The sequence below is a fragment of the Aquarana catesbeiana genome, linkage group LG04, assembly GCF_042186555.1.
Source record: "Aquarana catesbeiana isolate 2022-GZ linkage group LG04, ASM4218655v1, whole genome shotgun sequence".
NCBI lineage: Eukaryota > Metazoa > Chordata > Amphibia > Anura > Ranidae > Aquarana > Aquarana catesbeiana.
In genome coordinates, this window is record NC_133327.1 from 34,315,749 (window position 1) to 34,341,282 (window position 25,534).

Sequence of the window (25,534 nt, forward strand, 5' to 3'; positions counted from 1 at the left end):
TGCATGCTTTGTGGGACGAAGGGGTGTGCTGTGGATATTGCATTGAATGTCTGCTTCATAATGGGAACGAGTTCTTCTTTAAATATTTTATAGAATCTAGGGGTAAAACCGTCAGGGCCTGGGCTTTTCCCCGGTACTAATGCATCAATTACATTTTGTATTTCTATTGCTGAGAAGTCCTGATCTAATTGTACCCTATCTATCGGAGCTAGTACCGGGAGTGCTGTTTCTCTCACGCAATGTTCTATACTTTGTTGAATTCCCTCTACATCTCTATTCGTGACATAATTAGGGATATTATACAGTTTCGTAAAAAAAGGTCTGAAACTCCCTCAGTATCTCCTTTGGGTCGTATCTCAAATCTCCTTTTTCTGACTTGATCTTAACAATGGGCTGTATATTACCCCGATGGCGCAAAGCTCTTGCGAGAAGTTTACCTGGTTTATTACCGTGTTGATAGTATAGAGCACGGTTACTGTCTCTTATACGTAAAGTTTGCTCATTTATCAAAGTTTTTAATTCTGTTTTCTTTTCCGTTAACTCTATTAATATTTCACGCACTGGATTTTGTTTATGTTGAGCTTCTATTTTGGGTATTTCTTTTAATAATTGAGTTATTCTGTTGCCTTTTAGTTTTTTCAATCTAGCCCCGTGTTTTATAAAAAAAAGGCCTCGGATTACACATTTTAATGTTTCCCACATGATCGGCAAGGATGTAATATCCTCTCTGTGATCATGTAAGAAATCTGATATTGCCTTCCTTATTTCTGTCACACATGTCTCATCATGAAGCAGGTTATCATTGAGCCTCCAGTTCCCCTTGTTATTGTTACCCTTAAGCAGGTACAGAACCAAAAATATTGGTGCATGATCTGACCATAACGAACTGCCTATTTCGGTAGATAAAGTTACCACCATTCCCATTTGGTTTATCAAAAAAAAAGTCCAGTCTATGGTATGTATCATGCACTCTTGAGTGAAATCCCTTTCTGTTGGGTGTAGTACCCTCCATATATCGATCAGCAGGTATTTTGCTATCATTTATAAAAAAAAAATTTTCTCCCTGCCCATCTGTATTATTGAAGGTGCTGTAGTATCCCTATCAAGGGCAAAATTAAAGTCTCCTCCGATTATTATTATCCCCTCGGCTTTTTCCATAAGCTATTTCAACATTTGTGTTCCTATTTTATGTTGTCCTTGATTTGGTAAACATATATATTGATAAATGTATACTTTTTGCCATGTATAAGTTTGAGTAGTATTGCTCTTCCATCCCTATTATACCATTCTTCCAGCACCTGGTGAGGTATTGTTTTATGTATTGCTATAGAAACACCTTTTGATTTTGAGTACCTATAGGAGTCATGATACCAGGTAGTATAGAATCTATTTTGTAAAATTGGGATGTGGTCCGTACGGAAATGTGTCTCCTGGAAAAAAATTACCCCAACTTTCTGTTTATGAAGAGAATACAGAACCTGAGACCTTTTTGTTGCTGAATTGAGACCCTAATATTATAAGAACATATTTTCATATCTTAGGAGCCAATAAGAAGAGAGAAGAGGAAGAAGAAAAAAGAAAAAACAAAGACAAAGAACCCCGCCCTCAAAAAAACAACAAATACAACCCACACTCACACTCCTCTCACACACAATCTATCCTATATCTATTTGACTAAAAAAAAGTCTCTTACTTTCAAAGTAAGTTCCCTACTATGGGGGGGTTGTGAGTCTGGTGACCAAGGGTCGCCTCTCCACCGCTGACCTCCTGCTGTAATTTACTATTTCTTTTATCTCACTCCTATTTTGGGTCTCTTTCGCCTCTATTTTCTTTAACTCTCTCTTACCCTTTTTTCCCCCATCTCTTTTCTTGGGGAGAGGTAAAAAAAAAAAAAAAAAAAAAAAAAAAGGGGGGATTCCTATAATACTTCCCAAATAAGCTATTTATACTTTTAGCCTTATTGTGTCATAATATACATTTTTGTCCTAGAGAAAACGTACAAATGTACTTTATAATATAATTATCTTCTCTTTACTTGGGGGGGGGGGGGGGGGGGGAGAAAAGTATATATCACCTAGTGCATAAAACTGACATATTTCAAAATAATTGCATAATAAAATTTACAAATATCATTAACTCCGAACACATTTCATATATCCCAATATGATATAACGTACATATAAATATTACCTTCTCTATCTATTCATCAAGAGAAACAAAAAAACAAAAAAACAAAAAAACAAAAAAACAAAAAAACAAAAAAACAAAAAAACAAAAAAACAAAAAAACAAAAAAACAAAAAAACAAAAAAACAAAAAAACAAAAAAACAAAAAAACAAAAAAACAAAAAAACAAAAAAACAACAAAAACAAAAAAGGGAGAAGAAAACCCTCCATCCTGTGTAACAGTTTACTGTGTACCTTCTACGTACATGATTGCCTTTTCATATCGCTTAGTGCATAAACTTATAAAAATCAGTATCTACATTACATATCTCTTAGTGCAAACATAAAAATATATATTATCTCCTAAGTGTTGTGTAAGGAGAGAGGATAAAAAAGAAAAAACCCATCCTATGCTACTGTTAACCACTTAAGGACCGCCTTGCGCTGATATACGTCGGCAAGGCGGCACGGGCACGCAAAATCACGTACATGTACGTGATCTGCCTCCCGCGGGTGGGCGGTCCTTTTTTGTCCCCCGGCGATCGGAGGTGAGGGGGAGGCCATCCATTAGTGGCCCCCCCCCCCCCTCGCGTTCGCCGCCGGCCAATCAGATCATTTCCTTTGCTGCTATATGCTAAACAGCAGCAAAGGAAATTATGTCATCTCTCCTCGGCTCGGTATTTTCCGTTCCGGCGCCGAGGAGAGAAGACAGGAATGTGAGTAAAAACACACATACACCGTAGAACATGCCAGGCACACTAAACACCCCCGATCCCCCCCGATCGCCCCCCAATCACCCCTCCCTGTCACACTGACACCAAGCAGTGTTTTTTTTTTTTTGATTACTGCATGGTGTCAGTTTGTGACAGTTACTGTGTTAGACCTAAAGGGGCTAACCCTAACTGCCCTAGGATACCCCCCTAATAAAGTTTTAACCCCTTGATCACCCCGTCGCCAGTGTCACTAAGCGATCATTTTTCTGATCGCTGTATTAGTGTCGCTGGTGACGCTAGTTAGGGAGGTAAATATTTAGGTTCGCCGTCAGCGTTTTATAGCGACAGGGACCCCCATATACTACCTAATAAATGTTTTAACCCCTTGATCGCCCCCTAGTTAACCCTTTCACCACTGATCACCGTATAACTGTTATGGGTGACGCTGGTTAGTTAGTTTATTTTTTATAGTGTCAGGGCACCCGCCGTTTATTACTGAATAAAAGTTTAGCCCCCTGATCGCCCGGCGGTGATATGCGTCGCCCCAGGTTAGCGCCAGTACCGCTAACACCCATGCAGCATACGCCTCCCTTAGTGGTATAGTATCTGAACGGATCAATATTTGATCAGATCTATACTAGCGTCCCCAGCAGTTTAGGGTTCCCAAAAACGCAGTGTTAGCAGAATCAGCCCAGATACCTGCTAGCACCTGCCTTTTGCCCCTCCGCCCGGCCCAGCCCAGCATATCCAAGTGCAGTATCGATCGATCACTGTCACTTACAAAACACTAAACGCATAACTGCAGCGTTCGCAGAGTCAGGCCTGATCCCTGCGATCGCTAACAGTTTTTTTGGTAGCGTTTTGGTGAACTGGCAAGCGCCAGCAGCCTAGTACACCCCGGTCGTAGTCAAACCAGCACTGCAGTAACACTTGGTGACGTGGAGAGTCCCATAAGTGCAGTTCAAGCTGGTGAGGTGGCAAGCACAAGTAGTGTCCCGCTGCCACCAAGAAGAAGACAAACACAGGCCCGTCGTGCCCATAGTGCCCTTCCTGCTGCATTCGCCAATCCTAATTGGGATCCCCAACCAAATGCAGTCGGCTGCATGAGAGGCATTTTCTTTATGTCCTCCCGAGTACCCCTACCCAACGAACCCCCCCAAAAAAGAGGTCGTGTCTGCAGCAAGCGCTGATATAGGCGTGACACCCGCTATTATTGTCCCTCCTGTCCTGACAATCCTGGTCTTTGCATTGGTGAATGTTTTGAATGCTACCATTCACTAGTTGAGTATTAGCGTAGGGTACAGCATTGCACAGACTAGGCACACTTTCACAGGGTCTCCCAAGATGCCATCGCATTTTGAGAGACCCGAACCTGGAACCGGTTACAGTTATAAAAGTTAGTTACAAAAATTATATATATATATATATATATATATATATATATATATATATATATATATATATATATATATATATATTTTAAAAAAAATAGTTGTCGTGTTATTGTTCTCTCTATTGTCTATTGTTTACTGTATTCTATTCTGCAATGTTTCATTGTTATGTTTTATCATGTTTGCTTTTCAGGTCTGCAATTTTTTATACTTTACCGTTTACTGTGTTTTATTGTTAACCATTTTTTTGTCTTCAGGTACGCCATTCACGACTGAGTGGTTATACCAGAATGATGCCTGCAGGTTTAGGTATCATCTTGGTATCATTCTTTTCAGCCAGCGGTCGGCTTTCATGTAAAAGCAATCCTAGCGGCTAATTAGCCTCTAGACTGCTTTTACAAGCAGTGGGAGAGAATGCCCCCCCACCATCTTCCGTGTTTTTCTCTGGCTCTCCTGTCTCAACAGGGAACCTGAGAATGCAGCCGGTGATTCAGCCAGCTGACCATAGAGCTGATCAGAGACCAGAGTGGCTCCAAACATCTCTATGGCCTAAGAAACCGGAAGCTACGAGCATTTCATGACTTAGATTTACATTGGGAAATTGGGAAAGCATTTTATCACACCGATCTTGGTGTGGTCAGATGCTTTGAGGGCAGAGGAGAGATCTAGGGTCTAATAGACCCCAATTTAAAAAAAAAAAAAAAAAAAAAAAAAAAAAAAAAAGAGTACCTGTCACTACCTATTGCTATCATAGGGGATATTTACATTCCCTGAGATAATAAAAATGATTAAAAAAAAAATAAAAATGAAAGGAACAGTTTAAAAATAAGATAAAAAAGCAAAATAAAGAAAAAAAGCACCCCTGTCCCCCCCCCTGCTCTCGCGCAAAGGCAAACGCAAGCGTCGGTCTGGCAACAAATGTAAACCGCAAATGCACCATGCATGTGAGGTGTCACCGCGAACGTCAGATCGAGGGCAGTAATTTTAGCAGTAGACCTCCTCTGTAAATCTAAAGTGGTAACCTGTAAAGACTTTTAAAGGCTTTTAAAAATGTATTTAGTTTGTCGCCACTGCACGTTTGTGCACAATTTTAAAGCATGTCATGTTTGGTATCCATGTACTCAGCCTAAGATCATCTTTTTTATTTCATCAAATATTTGGGCAATATAGTGTGTTTTAGTGCATTAAAATTAAAAAAAAAGTGTTTTTTCCCCCAAAAAATGCGTTTGAAAAATCGCTGCGCAAATACTGTGTGGAAAAGAAAAAATGAAACACTCACCATTTTAATCTGTAGGGCATTTGCTTTAAAAAAATATATAATGTTTGGGGGTTCAAAGTAATTTTCTTGCAAAAAAAAATATTTTCATGTAAACAAAAAGTGTCAGAAAGGGCTTTGTCTTCAAGTGGTTAGAAGAGTGGGTGATGTGTGACATAAGCTTCTAAATGTTGTGCATAAAATGCCAGGACAGTTCAAATGACCCCATTTTGGAAAGTAGACACCCCAAGCTATTTGCTGAGAGTCATGTTGAGTCCATGGAATATTTTATATTGTGACACAAGTTGCGGGAAAGAGACAATTTTTTTTGTCACTAAATGATATATTGCTCAAACATGCCATGGGAATATGTGAAATTACACCCCAAAATACATTCTGTTGCTTCTCCTGAGTACAGGGATACCACATTGTGAGACTTTTTGGGAGCCTAGCCGCGTACGGGACCCCGAAAACCAATCACAGGCTTTCTAAGGGCGTAAATTTTTGATTTCACTCTTCACTGTCTATCACAGTTTCGGAGGCCATGGAATGCCCAGGTGGCACAAACCCCCCCCCCCCAAATGACCCCATTTTGGAAAGTAGACACCCCAAGCTATTTGCTGAGAGGTATAGTGAGTATGTTGCAGACCTCACTTTGTCACAAAGTTTTGAAAATTGAAAAAAGAAAAAAAAAAAAAAAAAAGTTTTCTTGTCTTTCTTCATTTTCAAAAACAAACGAGAGCTGCAAAATACTCACCATGCCTCTCAGCAAATAGCTTGGGGTGTCTACTTTCCAAAATGGGGTCATTTGGGGGGGTTTTGTGCCACCTGGGCATTCCATGGCCTCCGAAACTGTGATAGGCAGTGAAGAGTGAAATAAAAAATTTACACCCTTAAAAATCCTGAAGGCGGTGAATGGTTTTCAGGGTCCCGTACGCGGCTAGGCTCCCAAAAAGTCCCATACATGTGGTATCCCCATACTCAGGAGAAGCAGCTAAATGTATTTTGGGGTGCAATTCCACATATGCCCATGGCCTGTGTGAGCAATATATCATTTAGTGACAACTTTGTGCAAAAAAAAAAAAAAAAAAATTCTCTTTCCCGCAACTTGTGTCAAAATATAAAATATTCAATGGACTCAACATGCCTCTCAGCAAATAGCTTGGGGTGTCTACTTTCCAAAATGGGGTCATTTGGGGGGGTTTGTGCCATCTGGGCATTTTATGGCCTTCAAAACTGATAGGTAGCAAGGAGTGAAATCAAAAATTTACACCCTTAAAAATCCTGAAGGCAGGGATTGGATTTCGGGGCCCCGTACGCGGCTAGGCTCCCAAAAAGTCCCACACATGTGGTATCCCCGTACTCAGGAGAAGCAGCTGGATGTATTTTGGGGTGCAATTCCACATAGGCCCATGGCCTGTGTGAGCAATATATCATTTAGTAACAACTTTTTGTAAATATATTTATTTTTTGTCATTATTCAAATCACTTGGGACAAAAAAAATAAATATTCAATGGGTTCAACATGCCTCTCAGCAATTTCCTTGGGGTGTCTACTTTCCAAAATGGGGTCATTGGGGGGGGGGGGGGTTGTACTGCCCTGCCATTTTAGCACCTCAAGAAATGACATAGGCAGTCAAACTAAAAGCTGTGTAAATTCCAGAAAATGTACCCTAGTTTGTAGACGCTATAACTTTTGCGCAAACCAATAAATATACGCTTATTGACATTTTTTTTTACCAAAGACATGTGGCCGAATACATTTTGGCCTAAATGTATGACTAAAATAGAGTTTATTGGATTTTTTTTATAACAAAAAGTAGAAAATATCATTTTTTTTATAAAAATTTTCGGTCTTTTTCCGTTTATAGCGCAAAAAATAAAAATCGCAGAGGTGATCAAATACCATCAAAAGAGAGCTCTATTTGTGGGAAGAAAAGGACGCAAATTTCGTTTGGGTACAGCATTGCATGACCGCGCAATTAGCAGTTAAACTGACGCAGTGCCAAATTGGAAAAAGACCTCTGGTCCTTAGGCAGCATAATGGTCCAGGGCTGAAGTGGTTAACTGTGTACCTTCGTAATTACCTTTTCATATCGCTTAGTGAACTCATTATCTACCTATGTGTATATTTCATACCTCTTGGTGAAACCATCTGCCTATGTCATAAAAGTCTGTATTATCTCCTCTGTGTTGTGTAAGAAAAAAAAAAAATACATGTGTATTAACTCTTACATTTATATATCTTAGTGTAAAACACAAAAAAAAAAAAAAAACACAGCCCTCACCCCCAACCCATGTTTAAATTTTTCCTGAATATTCCGACTTTTCCAATTATTATACCCCGCTTCCCCATCCCCCCTCCCCCGTCAAGGGCCCGCTTATAATTTCTTAAATGTTTGCATATATTTTATGGGCCAGTCCGGTAATGCTAGCTCTGAGATTTCTAGAACCGTTAAAAATTCCGGTAAGTCCTCCAGCTCTCTGAATGAGATGGTTTGTCCTTCCTTTTGAATTTGCAGCTGAAATGGAAATTTCCATCTATATTGAATATTGTTTTTTATTAATTGCTCCACGAGGGCTTTAGCGCTCTTCTGCGATCCAATGTATATTTTGATATATCTTGAAAGAGCAGGAGAGATTCTCCTTCAAATTGGATGTTCTTATTTTGGCGGGCTGCAATCATAACTTTATCCTTAATATGAGCATAATGCATTTTGCAGATAACGTCCCGAGGTTTGTTTATATCTGGTTTCCTTATTCCTGCTGCTCGGTGCTCTCGGTCAATAATTAAATCTTTTGTCAATATCCTGAGTAATTTCCTGGAATATTTTTTGTAGTGTTATAAGCTCTTTTGGGCCCACTGACTCTTTTAAACCTCTAATTCTTATGTTGGATCTTCTGCTTCTATTCTCCTGTTCGTCTAAGTTGTTTATTACTTGCTTTAGTTGGATTCCTTGCTTCTGCATTTTTTTATCTTTGACAGTTCCTGTTCCGTTTTTAACATCCTTTTATCCATTATGCCCATCTTTTCTTGCGTATCTTTTGTAGTTATTTTAAGCTCTTGAATCTCTTCTTTATATGATTTTTCCAGCCTATGTACATATTGATCCATATCTGTTCTGGATCCATATCTTTTCTGGTTGGAAGCGAACGGATTTATGCGCTTATGTCCCATTTTTCTTTATCTTCCTCCTTTTGTTCACTTGAAGACCCTGTTGTGTCCATTAGTGAACTATTTCTGGGATGGTTTAATTGCTCTTCCCCTGATGATCTAGATGTTTCTATTGGTTCCGAATATATTTGACAGATCATGTAATGTATGTAGTATTTGAGTTACTTGAGGGGAGTGTAGCTGTAGCTGTAACTGTTGAAAAAATTCCTTAATATCAGTTGGTTGTGTTGGTTGTACCCCTGTAGTGCTTTTGTTAATACCTTCTATTTTGTCCTTTTTACTTTGCGCTTCCGGTGTCTTACTGCTCTTCTTAGGGGCCATGTTTCTCTTTTCCTCTTTTTCCCCTCTTCTTTATCCCCTCTTCCCTTTTTTCCTTCTTTACTCTTTTACCTTCACTCTTTACGCTTTTCTATTTTTTTTTTCCTTTTTTCCCCCCCTCTTTTTTTTTTTTTTACACCTCTTTATCAACTCTCTTTTGATGCTCTTTTATCTTTACATTAGGGAAAATAAAGGAAAAGAGGAGGCAAATGGGTGTCGAAGGAGTCCCCTTGTCCCGTTGTTTGTTATCTGTTACTTGCTTTGGAGTCCCTTTAATTCAGTAGTTTATGTTTATTTATTTACCTCTAATATATGTATCAACTTGTATAACCGGCTGTAGAATTCCTCTTCTTTTCCTTCTTTCCTTTCCTTTTCTTCTCCTCTGCTCTCTCCTTCCCCTTCCCTTCCTTTACTTTCTTCCTTTCTCTCTTTATGCATTTGATTTATTTTAGGAGCTATATCTTTTAAGTCCTTAGTATGTTGCACGGATTTCAAATCTACAAAATATTTCAGAAGATGACATAAGAGACATGGAAGCAGGGTTTTGTACTGCTCCTATGTCCTGCCTGCAGCTCCGATCTATGTGCTGTGACATTCAATGGTTTAGTAGCTTAGTAGTGAGGCAGCTGACCTTTATGTTTTGGAGATCCCGGGTCCGTCTGTTCTCTGCTGCTCCGTTCCTGATGACTCTGTCGGAGAGGACGCTCACAAGCGAGGACCACTGCCGTCAGCTTCCGCAGACCTGCAGAGGCTCCCGCCTCCCCGCGTCCGCCGTCTCCTGACTCCGTTCTTGAAGGAACTCCCGGCACTCCACAGGCTTGTTTCCCGTCGGGTCTCTCACAGGTCTCCGCTCCTATGAGTCAGGGATGCTGCCTCGACCGCTCTCGCTGCCACCTTTGCAGTTCAGCTAGATAGGTAAGAGGGAGATTGCTCAAAAGGAAGCCGGCGGCATATCAAAAACATGCACCGGCTGTATAGACGTCAGACGCCCAGTGTTTGCAGCATGTCAGTCCACGATCTACCTCAGCGGCCATCTTGGTCAGCAGCTCCAGTGATTGTTTTTTTTTTTATCTTTTTTTTATTTTGTTCTGACATGTTGGTGTTCTATCTTTCACTTGGATGTTATAAGTTGCACAGCTGGATAAAATGAAAATGGTGTCTGTCTTCATTTCAGGGTGCAAAGAAACAAAATTAGATTTTTTTTTTTAAGGGGTGGGGGGGTGGGGGTGATTCTTTTCTATACCCACTGTAATCGTGAACTCCAGTTTTACCTTCACTCTCACACAGGTTCCTCTCCTGTACTAAAATTGCCTTCTCTGATTTCACTGCACACGGAACTTCTCACAAATGTCATTTACAAGCCACAGCCCATTTCTCCGAATAGAGATCCTCCCAACAAGGAATTCTAATATTTGCACAAGTACAGAGACCCACTGGGTCCAAAATTAAGGTATGCAATAGAAAATTGAATTTTTTTTTATTAATTTTCAAGTTACTGAAAGGTGAAGGAGTAACCAAGAAAGGCTAAAACCTAAGTTGATTAAACTTCAGTTGTAATCACTTCTGCTTTAGCCACTTCAAGACCGCCCACAGTACATTTACATCATTATTTTGATGTTAAATGCCGTTATGGCAGCATCTAGCTGCCATAACCCTGGTGTAGTTTTTGTACTGCGTGCAATTCTGCGTCTGATAAAATTGGTCCTGGTGGCGGATTTGCCACGGGATGACTTTTAGAGGCGGCGGGAGAGGTGCCTCCCCTCCATCCTGCCGCTTCCTGGTTGTCTCTGGACTTCCCAGACCTGTCGTTTAGCCCAGAGCCGATCCGATCTGTGGTGTGCCTGGGCAGGAAGCCAAGTAAGGGTAAGATAGCCCCCACTTAGCTCTATGCTCTTGGAGGACCAGACAGACGTGACTTCTGCCTTTAAAAAGGCAAAAATACTTTTTTTTGCTTTTAAAAAAGATAAATGAGAGATCTGGGGTCTTAGTTTAATTGCAATATAAAAAAAAAAAAAAGATGATATTGGCTTCTCAGAAAGGATGCTTTGAATTTGTATATGTCAAGGTCATGATGTTCTGTAATGGTGATGACCAACAAAGGCAGATGCAGTACAAAGATTAATGTTAGTTTCATTGTATAAACTGCTAATTTTTCTTTCTTGTTTTTAACCTGTAGCACTTTGAGATCTTTTGATGAAAAGTGCAGTAATGTATTATTAATATGAAATTGAACAATAACAGAAGAGGTCATTGTGTGAGGTTTACATTCCTTGTAATAGGAATAAAAGTGCTCCAAAAAAAAAAAAAAAAAAAAAAGCGCCCCGTCCCTCTGCATACGCACACATATGTAAACAGTGTTCAAACCACACATGTGAGGTATCACCGCGATCGTTAGAGCGAGAGAAATAATTCTAGACTAGACCTCCTCTAACTCTAAACATGCAACCTGTAAAAAATGTTAAAGCGCCGCCTATGAAGATTTTTAAGTATCGTAGTTTGTTGCCATTGAACTAGCGTGCAAAATTTTAAAGCATGACATGTTAAGTATATATTTACTCAGCATAACATCATCTTTCACATTATACAAAAAATTGGGCTAACAACGTTTATTTTTTTAATGCAAAAAAAGTGGAGAGGGAGAGGGAGAGAGAGAGAGTTTGGGGTTCCAAGTCATTTGCTAGCAAAAAATCCTAGTTCAAATTTCCAAAAAAGGCCTTTTTTTCTGAAAACAAAAAAAGGACAAAAATGATAGTAGTTGGAATTTTAGTTGCACATTTGCGCAACTGTTTATCAATGCATACTTTTAGAGCAAAAAAAAGCACACACTTTTTTGTAAAATATAAAAGATCGGGCTGCAATAGATACCAAACCTGTCTAAACTTGTGTGCATCTGTGATATCGCAAAACTGGTAACCAAAAATCTCAATAGGTGACACTTTAACCTCCCTGGTGGTATGATTATGTCAGATTTTTGCGTCTCAAAGCGGTACAATTGTTTTGCATAGAAATTTGGCATTTTATATTGTAGGCCTGTAATTCTTAGCAATAACACACTTAAATCTGTCCACCAAGAGTCTAGTAGATATCCCGGGTATGATAAAGTTTGAAACACAAAATCATAAATATTATAAATAACATAATAATAATAATTTCCCAACAATTCACTATCGCTGGTCAAAAACCACTTTTGACGTAAAGGGACACTTTTTGGTTGCTATGGACAATCATATATATATATATATATATATATATATATATATATATATAAATAAATAAATAAATAAATAAATAAATAAATAAATATATAAAACTGCATGCAGAGCACTGGACAAAGCACTGGGGATAAAAGGGATGTGAAATGATTTCATACAGTAATGTAATCTGTAAGATTAGTGTACTGTATGTGTTTTAAATTTTTTGAATTTGCCGCCGGGCTCCGTCCCCGTGCATCGTGACGCTTGCAGGGAATGGAGCCCGGCACACAGGACATCGGGGCGGAGGACATCGCAGGATCCTGGGGACAAGGTAAGTACAATGCACCAGGATCCTGCAATGCAATCCCGAGTGTGGCTCGGGGTTACCGCTAATGGTACTGAAATTTAACCCCGAGCCACACTCTGAAAAACCGCCAGGGAGGTTATAGCCCTTACTGTTTATCAGTTTAGAGTGAACTTGGGGCTATGGTGCTAGAATTCTTGCTCTCACTCCAATACCTGACTTTGGTGGTATAATCAAGGTTTACATACATGTGCACACCCTGTGCACCTTTGCATTTGTAGGTGAGTGCAAGGCAATAGCGGTTTCATCAACCACTTCCGGACCGCCCACCGCATATATACTGCAAACCTGTATGTGATTTTGTGCAGGTCTGGGGCATGCGCGCGCCGCCAACCCACTCCCGCTGTGATTGGACACAGCGGGAGCCAATCAGCGGGTCCGGTGGCCACTGATTGTTCGCTGGAGAGGCAGAATGGCGATCTTGCCTATATAAACAAGGCAGACCGCTGTTCTGTCATAGAGGAAGAGAGATTTTGTGTTCCTGCTAATCAGGAACACAGATCTCCTTCTTCCAGTCAGTCCATGCCCCACGTAGTTAGAAAGCATTCCCTAGGAGCACACTTAACCCTTTGATGGCCCCTGATGTTAACCAGTTTCCTGCCAGTGTCATTTATACAGTGACAGCACTGATCACTGGATTAGTTTCACTGGTCCTCAAAAAGTGTCCGATCTGTCTGCTGCAAAACAAAAAAAAACAAAAAAAAAAACCAAACACCACACCCACCACATGATGATTGCCGCCATGATTAGTAAAAATAAAAATGCCATAAAAATATCCCCTAGTTTGTAGACGTGATAACTTTTGTGCAAACATACGCTTTTTGGGATTTTTTTTTTACCAAAAACATGTAGCAGAATACATATTGAAAATTGGATCTAATTTATTTATTAATTTAGGCCATTTTTTATTGGATATGCTTTATAGCAGAAAGCAAAAAATATATTTTTTTCCAAAATTGTTGGTCTTTTTTTTGATGATAGCGCAAAAAAAAAAAAAAAAAAAAAAGCAGAGATGATCAAATACCACCAAAACAAAGCTCCATTTGTGGGGGAATAAAAAAGGATATAAATTTTGTTTTGGTACAACATTGCATGAGCACGCAATTGTCAGTTAAAGCAACGCAGTGCCTGATTGCAAAAAATAGCCTAGTCATTAAGGGGTAAAATCTTTCGGGGCTGAAGTGGTTAAAAAAAAAAAAATTGAATTAAATAATTTTTTTAATTTAACTTTATTGCCATCACAAGGGTTAAGCTCCAAGCACAGATCTAGCTTGGTTAGATGCTTCCCTGGCTGTAACAACCAGGAAATGACAGCTCTGAAAGTGATGAAATTATTGCTTTCGGCTGCATTCACTACAGAGGGGATTGAGGGATAGATAGACCCACCTAGAATCAATGACAATAGGGGGAGCAGAGCTAAAAATTAAATTCAAATTGGACTTACTTTAAACTGGGTAATGTCCAGGCACACCTCTTATTGGACAGAAACACAGATAAATTTTCTCTTAGAAGAACAGTCCGTTTTCCATTGGTTGCTGGGGTTCCATGTCTTACAGTTCAAACCGGAAAGATTGTTCAGTCTATGGGATTATCAAATCAATCAGTTCACTTGTAGAATTACAATTCACCCAATCATTTATCTATACTGCACTTAAAAAAACATGCTAGGATCAGGGTGATAGCCCTAGAGCAGGGGTTCCTGGCCCTCTTATAATTACAGGTCACAGATGTATTGCCCAATATGTCCCTATACCCTCTTCCCCAAACTTCTGAAATCAACAGCGATGAGCCTGGGAGTCCTCTGAACTCATCTCTAAACCAAATCACTTTTTTTGTATTCCAATAAAATGCAGACATGGCAGGGAATGACCTAGTCTGCAGCTCATCAGGACAACCTGTACAAACACACAGAAGCTTGAGTCAGGCTCGATTCACACCAATGCATGTTGCTTTTGAGCGTTTCTGCAGTGCTTTGTGCAGTGCTTGCCGCGTTTTTTGTCAGGCGTTACCACAATTTTACATTTTTTCTTACACTGTATATAGCCGGTTGCTTAGGAGGAGGCCAGGAAGCAGGCCGCACGTCCTTAACCGATGAGTCATCAGTTGTCAGCGGGTTTCCCGCTGAAGAAAAAATGGCGTGGGGTCCCCCCCAGGTCCATACCAGGCCCTTGGGTCTAGTATGGTTTCGGAGGGGACCAACATGCCAAAATTAAAAAAAAAAAAAAAAAAAAAAAAAAAGTGGGGGTCCGCCCAAAATCCATATCAGACCCTTATCCGAGCATGCAGCCCGGCAGGTCAGGAAAGGGAGGGGACGAGCAAGCCCCCCCCCCAAACCATACCAGGCCGCATGCCCTCAACATGGGGGGGATGGGTGCTTTGGGGCACGGGGGCTCTACGTCCCCCACCCCAAAGCACCTTGCCCACATGTTGATGGGGACAAGGCCTCTTCCTGACAACCCTTGCCTGGTGGTTGTCAGGGTTTGCGGTGGGGGGCTTATCGGAATCTGGAAGCCCCCTTTAATAAGGGGGCCCCCAGATCACGGCCACCCCATATGAGTATGGGGTACAACATTGTACCCCTACCCATTCACCTGGAAAAAAAAAAAAAAAATGTAGCGTAGTGTTAAAAAATACAGTAGACAGTATTTGACAAGTCTTTTATTAGGCAGCCCCGGGGGTCTCTTCCGACTTCTCCACTCTTCTCCGCGCTCCCCGGTTCTTCTCCCGCTGTCCTGTGCCTTCTGCCAGGTTCTTCTACGTCTTCTTCCCTCTTTTCTTCTTCCGATGTTGACTCGACGCTCTCTCCCGCTGAAATGCTGTGTGCGCGTTGCACAAAGACTTTAAAAAAGGCATGGGGTGGGGCCACCGGGTGATGTCATCCGGTGACCCCGCCCTCTTATGACGTCACAACCCAGTGCATGATGGGTCCGTGACGTCACAAGGGGGCGTGCCATTCTGATGACGTAATCTGATTGCCACGCCCCCATCGTTCTTTAAGAAATGCAGTACATCGGCGCCGACAGATCAGCGGGACGCAGCATTGGAGGAGGGTCGTCGGCGGGAGCAGCGACAGAGGAAGAAGAACACCGGACAAAGAAGACAGAAGAAGAGCGGAAGAAGCAGGGGGAGAAGGAGAAGACCAGACGATGAAGATGCGGGAGAAGAAGATTTTTAATAAAAAAGACTTGTCAAAAACTGTCTACTGTATTTAACACTACACTACTTTTTTTCCAGGTGAATGGGTAGGGGTACAATGTACCCCATACTTATTCACATAGGGGGGAGCGGGATCTGGGGTCCCCCTTGTTAAAGGGGGCTTCCAGATTCCGATAAGCCCCCCGCCCGCAGACACCGACAACCACCGGGCAAGGGTTGTCGGGAAGAGGCCCTTGTCCCCATCAACATGGGGCAAGGTGCTTTGGGGTGGGGGGCGCAGAGCCCCCCCTGCCACAAAGCACTCATCTCCCCATGTTGAGGGCATGCGGCCTGGTTTGGTTCAGGGGGGGGGGGGGGCTCACACTTCCCTTTCCTGACCTGCCGAGCTGCATGCTTGGATAAGGGTCTGGTATGGATTTTGGGGGACCCCCACGCCATTTTTTTTTTTAACTTTTGGCATGGGGGTCCCTTCCGAACACATACTAGACCCAAGGGCCTGGTATGGACCTGGGGAGGACCCCACGCTGTTTTTTTTTTTTTCACGATTTTTTTTTTTAACCGGCTTTTTTTACATTGAGCTGGAAGTCAGCTGACTCCTCATCGGTTGTTAAGGACGCAGCGGCCGTCTTCCCGGCCCCCTTCTTAGCAACCAGCTATATACAGTGTAAAAAAAAAAAGCCGAAAATCGCAGCAAAATCGTGGTAAAAACGCGGTACTTGTGTTTTGGATGCGGGTCCACTGAATTCTATTACAAGCAAAACGCTGCATTTTGCGGTAAAAAAAGTCCCCGACCCTTTCCAAAAACGCAGAGGCACAAAAATGCATTGATGTGAACATGTTCCATAGGAATCCATGTTAAAAAAATTTCCCTGCATATCTGCAAAATGCATCAAAAAACGCATTAGTGTGAATCGAGCCTCAGACGAATAAATACACACACACACACACACACACACACACACACAAACTGGCTACAACTGGTGAGATTTTTGTGACTTAAAACATGGAAATGCTACTCGTCAACTTTTTTTTTTTAAGGAAAGAAAAAAAAACTGCGCAAGAATAAATAGAATAAAGCAGCAGCTTATTGTGGGATAACACAAAGCAAATAGGAAATGGAAAAGCTGTGCTAATAATTATACAGAAAGGGTGATATTCAATAAACTGAGTGAAAACTATAACATTATAAAGTAATTAAACCACACCAAAAACCAAATTAAGTGATGTGCTAATAAGAGTCCCAAAAATAGACTGAGTCTATCAAGGAGCTCAACAGCAAGTTGTCTGAACAGACCGACTGATCTTTGTAAGTGTTGGCAAACTGAGATCGGTGCCAGAAATAATATGAGTTTTGGGACTGGTTCATCATAAACATGGGAGTTATGGGACCTCCGGCTCATTGCTGCGGGTTATATCCATCCATCCATTAGCCCCAACACATGCAGCTGGCGTTTGATCTGTTCGTTGGGATATCTGCTTCTTGATTTTGCGATTTGGTAAGGAGGCCCTCTGTGTGTTGTTGCTGCATTATATCCGTTATTGCACTGGTTGATGTTTTTTACATCAGTTTGGAGTTTTTGCACTTATAATCTGCCATCTGGGATGCTATCAATGCCAACCGGTGATTGAGTCGTATAACGATTTATCCTGCTGGGACTGTTTCGTGTCAAGACCTTGTCAGGGTTAAAGCCACCTGTTTCTTTTGGCTTACGTTCTGGTAAGCAAGGCTTTCATCAGTTGTGAATTAGTCCATATGCCAAGCTATTGAGTGTCAATTCTGTACTATTTGAATTATTACATATTTTTGGGACTCTTATTAGCACATCACTTAATTTGGTTGGGTTTAATTACTTTATAATTATATAATTTTTACTCAATTTATTGAATATCACCCCTTTCTGTATAATTATTAATGAAGCTTTTCCATTTCCTATTAACTTTTTTTTTAAGGTTTGAAATCCAGTCCCAGTCGTTACCCCCAGTCAAGAACCCCTGCTCAACAAGGTCATCACATCATGCAGTATACTGGGGTGTTACAATGCTCACAAGGTCAGGCATGCAGAATTAGCAGTCTAGAGTAATATAGTCACAGTCCTCACCCTACTGTGACTACCAACAAGCATTTTCCAGACTGATTGCTTGATCTGTCCCTCCTAGTATTTAACCTGAAAGAGCAATGGTTAGGATGATGTGGAAGCAGTGAAGTTTGCTGTACCAAGTGGCAAGGGGTGCATTTTGACCTTAATAGATACAAAATTCATGAGAAAGTGTGGGTACAGTAAAACATTACTAAAGAATGTTTATTTAAAGTAGAACTATAGGCAAAACATTTTCCATTTTGGATAGAGTAAGGGAGGGTTATAACCCATCAGATTTTATTTTTTTTCGCCAACTGTGTCCCATTGGGTAGATATCCCTTCACTTTCTGTCCCGTAGCTAAACAGGAAGTGAGAGGAAATCCCTGCAAATTAAGGGAATTCCTTGGGGACCCCCCAGGTCACATGAACTAGTGTCCCCATTGGAAGATTTCCACTCTATTGCTTTTCTGGGGACAACACAAAATTTGTGATTTCCTTTTACTGATAACGGTAAACGGGACAAATAGAGCGGGTGAATCTCCATGATGAGGGCACAGACAGCAATAAAAACTGACAGATGTTCTAATCCCTCTTCAAGCGATCCCAAAAAAATGATGTCACTGGCTGCATGCACTCTAGGAGATATTCACAGTACCTACAGGTATGCCTTATAAAGCCCCATACACACTATCAGATTTTCTGCTGAGTTTTTCCTTTAGATTTACCAAAACCATATAATATGAAGTCAAACCTTAGGAGTTTCAATGTTTATGCAATCAGGCAGGCCCTTGCACTACATGGTTTTGGTAAATCTGAAGGAAAAACTCAGCAGAAAATCTGATAGTGTGTATGGGGCTTTATAGGCTTACCTGTAGGTACAAGTGGTAGTACAGAGTTCACTACCACTTTAAGCAGCATGGTCAGACAGGAACCCCCATTCTTCTACTCAACACCACTAGAAAGGAGTTAAATTTATGACAACAGCTCGTCCCTGGACTGCTCGAGAACAGCCCTGCAATTCAGAAAACGAAACAAAAAAAAACACACATTAAGAGCCCTTTCACACTGGGGCGGGCATCGGTATGCGGCCGCTAGCGGGGCGGTTTTACCCCTTGCTAGCGGCCGAGAAATGGTTAAAAACCACCGCAAAGCACCTCTGCAGAGCCGGCGCTTTGCCGGCGGTATAGCCGCGCCGTCCCATTTATTTCAATTTGCAGGAGCGGTAAAGGAGAGGTATACACTCCGCTCCTTCACCGCTCCGAAGATGCTGCTGGCAGGACTTTTTTTACCGTCCTGCCAGTGCAGCGCACACTGGAATGAAAGTAGCGGCACTTTCGGGTCGGTTTGCAGGCGCTATTAGCGCAATAGCGCCTGCAAACCACCCAGTGTGAAAGGACCCTTAGGGATGAGCTTCGAGTTCGAGTCAAACTCATGTTCAACTCGAACATCGGCTGTTCGCCAGTTCGCCGAACAGCGAACAATTTGGGGTGTTTGCGGCAAATTCGAAAGCCACGGAACACCCTTTAAAAGTCTATGGGAGAAATCAAAAGTGCTAATTTTAAAAGGCTTATATGCATGGTATTGTCATAAAAAGTGTTTGGGGACCCGGGTCCTGCCCCAGGGGACTTGTATCAATGCAAAAAAAAGTTTTAAAAAAAAGGTAGTTTTTTCGGGAGCAGTGATTTTAATAATGCTTAAAGTGAAACAATAAAAGCGTGATATTCCTTTAAATTTCGTACCTGGGGGGTGTCCATAGTATTCCTGTAAAGGGGCGCATGCTTCCCGTATTTAGAACAGTCTGACAGCAAAATGACATTTCAAAGGAAAAAAAAAGTAATTTAAAACTACTTGCGGCTATTGATGAATTGCCGGTCCGACAATACACATAAAAGTTCATTGATAAAAACTGCATGGGATTTCCCCACAGGGAAAAACCGAATCAAAATTTTTTTTTTTTTTTAAAGAGGACGTAGGGTCCCCCTCAAAATTCATACCAGACCCTTCAGGTCTGGTATGGATTTTAAGGGGAACCCCACACCAAAATGTTAAAAAAAATTGGCGTGGGGTCCCCCCAAAAATCCATACCAGACCCTTATCCGAGCACGCAACCTGGCAGGCCGCAGGAAAAGGGGGGACGAGAGAGCACCCCCCCTCCTGAACCGTACCAGGCCACATGCCCTCAACATTGAGAGGGTGCTTGGGGGGTAGCCCCCCAAGCACCTTGTCCCCATGTTGATGAGGACAAGGGCCTCATCTCCACAACCCTTGGCCGGTGGTTGTGGGGGTCTGCGGGCGGGGGGCTTATCGGAATCTGGAAGCCCCCTTTAACAAGGGAACTCGCCCCCCCTCTTTTCCTGCGGCCTGCCAGGTTGCGTGCTCGGATAAGGGCCTGGTATGGAATTTAGGGGGACCCCCACGCCAGTTTTTTTTAAATTTTGGTTCGGGGTTCCCCTGTGGGGAAATCCCATGCAGTTTTTATCAATGAACTTTTATGTGTATTGTCGGACCGGCAATTCATTAATAGCCGCAAGTAGTTTTCAAATGACTTTTTCCTTTGAAATATAATTTTGCTGTCAGACTGTTCTAAACACGGGAAACATGCGCCCCTTTACAGGCATACTATAGACACCCCCCAGGTACGAAATTTAAAGGAATATTACACTTTTATTGTTTCACTTTAAGCATTATTAAAAATCACTGCTCCCGAAAAAACACATCCGTTTTTAAAACTTTTTTTTGCATTGATACATGTCCCCTGGGGCAGGACCCGGGTCCCCAAACCCTTTTTTAGGACAAAAACATGCAAATTAGCCTTTAAAATGAGCACTTTTGATTTTGAACGTTCGAGTCCTATAGACTTCAATGGGGTTCTAACATTCGTGTGAAGTTTTGGTCTGTTCGCAAGTTCTGGTGCGTACCGAACTGGGGGGTGTTTGGCTCATCCCTACACACATACTACACCACACAGCTTGCGGTTTATGCACAGTAGCAGCTGTGTCTATACATACAGCCTAAAGCCTCGTACACACGATTGGATTGTTGGCCAACAAAACCATGGACTTTTGTCCGAAGGGCATTGGCCCAAACTTGTCTTGGATACACACGGCCACACAATTGTTGGCCAACAAATACAAACGTAGTGACGTACTACGTTGTTTTTCAGCTCTTTAGCGCCACCCTTTGGGCTCCTTCTGCTAATTTCATGTTAGTAGAAGTTTGGCGAGTGTTGATTCGTGCTTTTCGTTTCTGAACAGCCGTTCGTCAACCAGCCATAAATCGGAGGAGATAACATGTCATTTATTATTGGCCTTGGAGTTATTGCTTTGACATTATTTTTTTGGTTGAATAATGATTTGGTATATTTTCTATATTTTTGGATGCATAGAATGCACTTTTTGGTTAAGTTCTATTGGCAGTTAGCATGTCTAATTGTGTTTTCTTTTTTTAATGCACAATAAAAAAAATTGTGGAGAATAATACTTGGCTATGTGTTTTACTTCAAATGACAGTTTGGGTGTAGGCAGTTACATTTTAAAAAATACAATGTAAAATTGACAATGGACTCCAACAGTTGTATCTTTGGTCTTAAAAACTACAGGATAATGGTGTTGTGGTAACTTGCCGTAACTTGCCCAAATAAAAAAAAAAATAAATTAAAAAAAAAAAAAAAAAAAAAAAAAAAGACATAATATTATTCTTGATATGACTAGAAAAAAAAAAGCCTTTGAAAATTTGTTTACAATAACTCCATCAGTATCACCAGCAAAGCAGCTTCATTATTATCCCATTAAAGAGGAGAATTGTGCGCTGCATTTGGAGATTTCATAATTTGCCACGTCACGAATGTTAATTCTCCATTACAAACGATAGTTTACAAGACCGACCGCTTCTGTCTCATCCTTGCTTCCAAGCATGCGTGTTTGTACTTTGGACTTTTGTCCGACGGACTTTTGTACACACGCTCGGAAAATCCGACAACAGACATTTGTCCGCTGAAAATTTATAAACCTGCTTGTCCACGGAAAGTTGCCCAACAATTGTCCGATGGAGCATACACATGGTCGGATTTTCCGCCAACAGCCTGTCATCACACATTTCCCCTCGGTAAATCCGATCGTGTGTATGAGGCTTAAGTGTTGGATCACATTGTGCCTCAGCTCGGCCGGGATGTGTATGTGCTACAGGAGGCCAGTGAGACAATGGGAAGACCATGAATCAGCAGTGGTGGGAACAGGCTTTCAAGCATATCTGTTATTTTGCACATTTTGCTTTGAATGTACAAAGCTGCAGTGCTGCACATCTCACCAGACAAAATAAATATAAAGCATAGGGGGAGAACTTTTTTTTTTTTTTTTTTTATCAGCAAGAATTATAATTTGTAGATATTTTACACTAACCTCTCATTTTCCAATGAGGATTTATCCAGCCACTTCCATTCACCATCCATCTGGTAGTAACCGTACCAGTGGTCATCACCATCCGCCTTGAAGCGCATTACATTTTTCTACAAAATGACAGCAGTATGCTCAGAAATGCATCCATTTGCACATAACAATCTACAGTCACAGGTACTGTGTAATAGCAGGGTTAACATACACGGTCACCATTCTGGGAAATTCTGACTAAGCATATGCATGAAAAAAAAAAAAGTCCATGTGGGTTGTCAGTTTATTCAAAAGAGCCAAAGATTAGGTTACATGCCCTCTCCCTGGTCCCACTGTATGTGGGAACGTAATCACCATCTCTTGCTCGCTCCTAAAATGAACTATAGGATTTATAGTGTGCATAGAGCAATGCACATGACCACAACTAATGCACAATGCTTTCAAACAAAAGGGATGTGAGGGGGAAAAGTCTACAAAAATGCTGTACTTTGTCAAACCCCAACAGGAAATTAGGAGACAAGTGAGATGTTCCTGCTGTGCCATGTAATTTTCTGAAAAAGTATCCTGTTCCTCTTTGTACTGTTTCCTTTGTGTGAAATATCTAGTGTTCCTTCCAGTCCCTGCTTTCCCATTTCAAACTGAAATGGTCAGTTTTCTTCTTTGTATTCTATTTGGGGGCACAACCTGCCTGTACTCCAGTGGTCAGCCTTCTGACACGCCCTCCTGTATAGCTTTTCCCCTGGAAGATCAGTGTACTGCTTTCTCTCTGCCTCCTGCTGACATACCCACCTGCCTACCTGGTCACAGTTAGGGATGAGCCGAACACCCCCCGGTTCGGTTCGCACCAGAACCCGCGAACGGACCGAAAGTTCGCACGAACGTTAGAACCCCATTGACGTCTATGGGACTCGAACGTTCGAAATCAAAAGTGCTCATTTTAAAGGCTAATTTGCATGGTATTGTCCTAAAAAGGGTTTGGGGACCCGGGTCCTACCCCAGGGGACATGTATCAATGCAAAAAAAACTTTTAAAAACGGCCGTTTTTTCGGGAGCAGTGATTTTAATGATGCTTAAAGTAAAAAAAAAAAAGTGAAATATTCCTTTAAATATCGTACCTGGGGGGTGTCTATAGTATGCCTGTAAAGTGACGCGTGTTTCCCATGTTTAGAACAGTCCCTGCACCAAATGTCATTTTTAAAGGAAAAAATCTCATTTAAAACTGCTTGCGGGTTTAATGTCATGTCGGGTCATGGCAATATGGATGAAAATCAGTGAGACAAACGGCATGGGTACCCCCCAGTCCATTACCAGTCCCTTTGGGTCTTGTATGGATATTAAGGGGAACCCCGCACCCAAATTAAAATAAGGAAAGGTGTGGGGCCACCAGGCCCTATATACTCTGAACAGCAGTATACAGGCGGTGCAAACAAGACAGGGACTGTAGGTTTGTTGTTAAGTAGAATCTGTTTGTAATTTTGAACATTTTTAACGTGTTTAGCTCCAGCCAAAAAATCTTTTCTAAGCTTTTTGGAAAACATAGGGAAGGGTTATCACCCCTGTGACATTTGTTTTGCTGTCTTTCCTCCTCTTCAGAAGATTTCACCTCACTTTTTTGTCCCAATGAAAAATGTTTTTTGAAAATTTGGGTTTTTTTGTGGAACAAGGATTGGAAAGCATCAGTGGAAAGGAGAACTTGTTTTCCCATATTAACTCTTACAGGAGAGAATTTCCCTTCCTAGGGGTAGATTTCATCTCACTTCCTGTTGTCTCCTTCCGTTTGCAAGTAGGAGTCGTTTGTAAGTTAGATGTTTGAAAGTAGGGTCCTGCCCTATATACTCAGCAGAAATTTGGGCCTTAGGTGTTGCTGTGGCCACAACACTGTAAGCCCTCACAGGGCCCTGCTGTGAAATATTAGATCAAGAATTGTAATTACATGCCCCTGTTGAACAGGAGCTGAAAAATTAGGCCTTAGGCACTGGTGCTGGTGCCACAACACTGCAACCCCTCACAGACACTCTAGTTGGAACGCAGGAACGAGCCCTGCTGCAAATTATTGCTTCAAAAATTGTAATTACACGCCCCTGTTAGACAGGGGCAGAAAAATTGGGCCTTAGGCACTGGTGCTGGTGCCACAACACTGCAACCCCTCACAGACACTCTAGTTGGAACGCAGGAACGAGCCCTGCTGCAAATTATTGCTTCAAAAATTGTAATTACACGCCCCTGTTAGACAGGGGCAGAAAAATTGGGCCTTAGGCACTGGTGCTGGTGCCACAACACTGCAACCCCTCACAGACACTCTAGTTGGAACGCAGGAACGAGCCCTGCTGCAAAGTATTGCATCAAAAATTGTAATTACACGCCCCTGTTAGACAGGGGCAGAAAAATTGGGCCTTAGGCACTGGTGCTGGTGCCACAACACTGCAACAAGCTATCAGCGTGATGATTGAGGAGGAAGAGGATAATTACTCAGGGATAGTCACTCAGCATCAGCATAGGCAGTCTTTGAAGGGATCTGAGATTTCAAAAAAAATTATTCGGTTACATCAGCATCAGGTGCTTGGTAGCTGGTGGTGATCCAAGACTCATTCATTTTTATGAAGGTCAGCCGATCGACCGAGTCGGTGGACAGACGCACCCTGTGATCGGTTACCACGCCTCCAGCAGCACTGAATGTGCGTTCCGAAAGAACGCTGGATGCAGGACAGGCCAGTAGCTCAATTGCATACTGTGCAAGCTCTGGCCAGTGATCCATCCTCAAGACCCAGTAACCCAGAGGATTTTCGGTGGGAAAGGTGTCCAAGTCTGATCTTGCCCCTAGGTATTCCTGCACCATGTAAAACAGACGCTGGCGATGGTTGCTGGAACCGATCATACCTTGGGGCTGCGGACCAAAAAATTGTCTGAACGCATCGGTCAGACGGCCACCTTCTCCACCGCTCCTTCTTTGACTGACCGAAGCCTCAGCAACACGTTGTCCAGAAACAGGAGTTTGTAACCTCCCAGTCTCTGGGAACGCGTTGCACAGACCTTTCTGCAAGGCCTCCCGAAGATGTTTCATCCTCTGCTCCCTCTGCGATGGCAAGATAAGGTCCGCAACCTTACCCTTGTAACGTGGATCAAGGAGGGTTGCCAGCCAGTATTGGTCCTTCTCCTTGATACCACGAATACGAGGATCCTTACGCAGGCTTTGCAGGATCAGGGAGGCCATGCAGCGTAGGTTTGCTGAGGCATTCGGTCCGGAGTCCTCTGGGTCACTAAGAACGACATGGTCCGCAGCCACCTCCTCCCAGCCACGTACAAGTCCATGTGTTTCTTGGGACTGATCCCTTAAAGACTG

General features: G+C 42.0%; 1 protein-coding gene across 3 annotated transcripts in view; it reads right to left on the reverse strand.

Annotated features, from left to right (window-relative positions):
- Positions 1 to 25,534, reverse strand: part of LOC141139147 (C-type lectin domain family 2 member B-like) — a 64,174-nt gene that overhangs the window by 13,627 nt on the left and 25,013 nt on the right. Inside the window, exons 5-8 of one of the 3 annotated variants that reach the window (XM_073624990.1) lie at positions 22,207 to 22,313; positions 17,831 to 17,896; positions 14,020 to 14,155; positions 7,871 to 10,154 (exon numbers count right to left, since the gene is read on the reverse strand). In XM_073624990.1, the coding sequence (XP_073481091.1) occupies positions 14,050 to 14,155; positions 17,831 to 17,896; positions 22,207 to 22,313 (279 nt within the window). In that variant the 3' untranslated portion in view covers positions 7,871 to 10,154; positions 14,020 to 14,049. Of the gene's footprint in view, positions 1 to 7,870; positions 10,155 to 14,019; positions 14,156 to 17,830; positions 17,897 to 22,206; positions 22,314 to 25,534 lie in introns of those variants that run through there. The other 2 variants (XM_073624989.1, XM_073624991.1) reach the window with 2 other exon arrangements.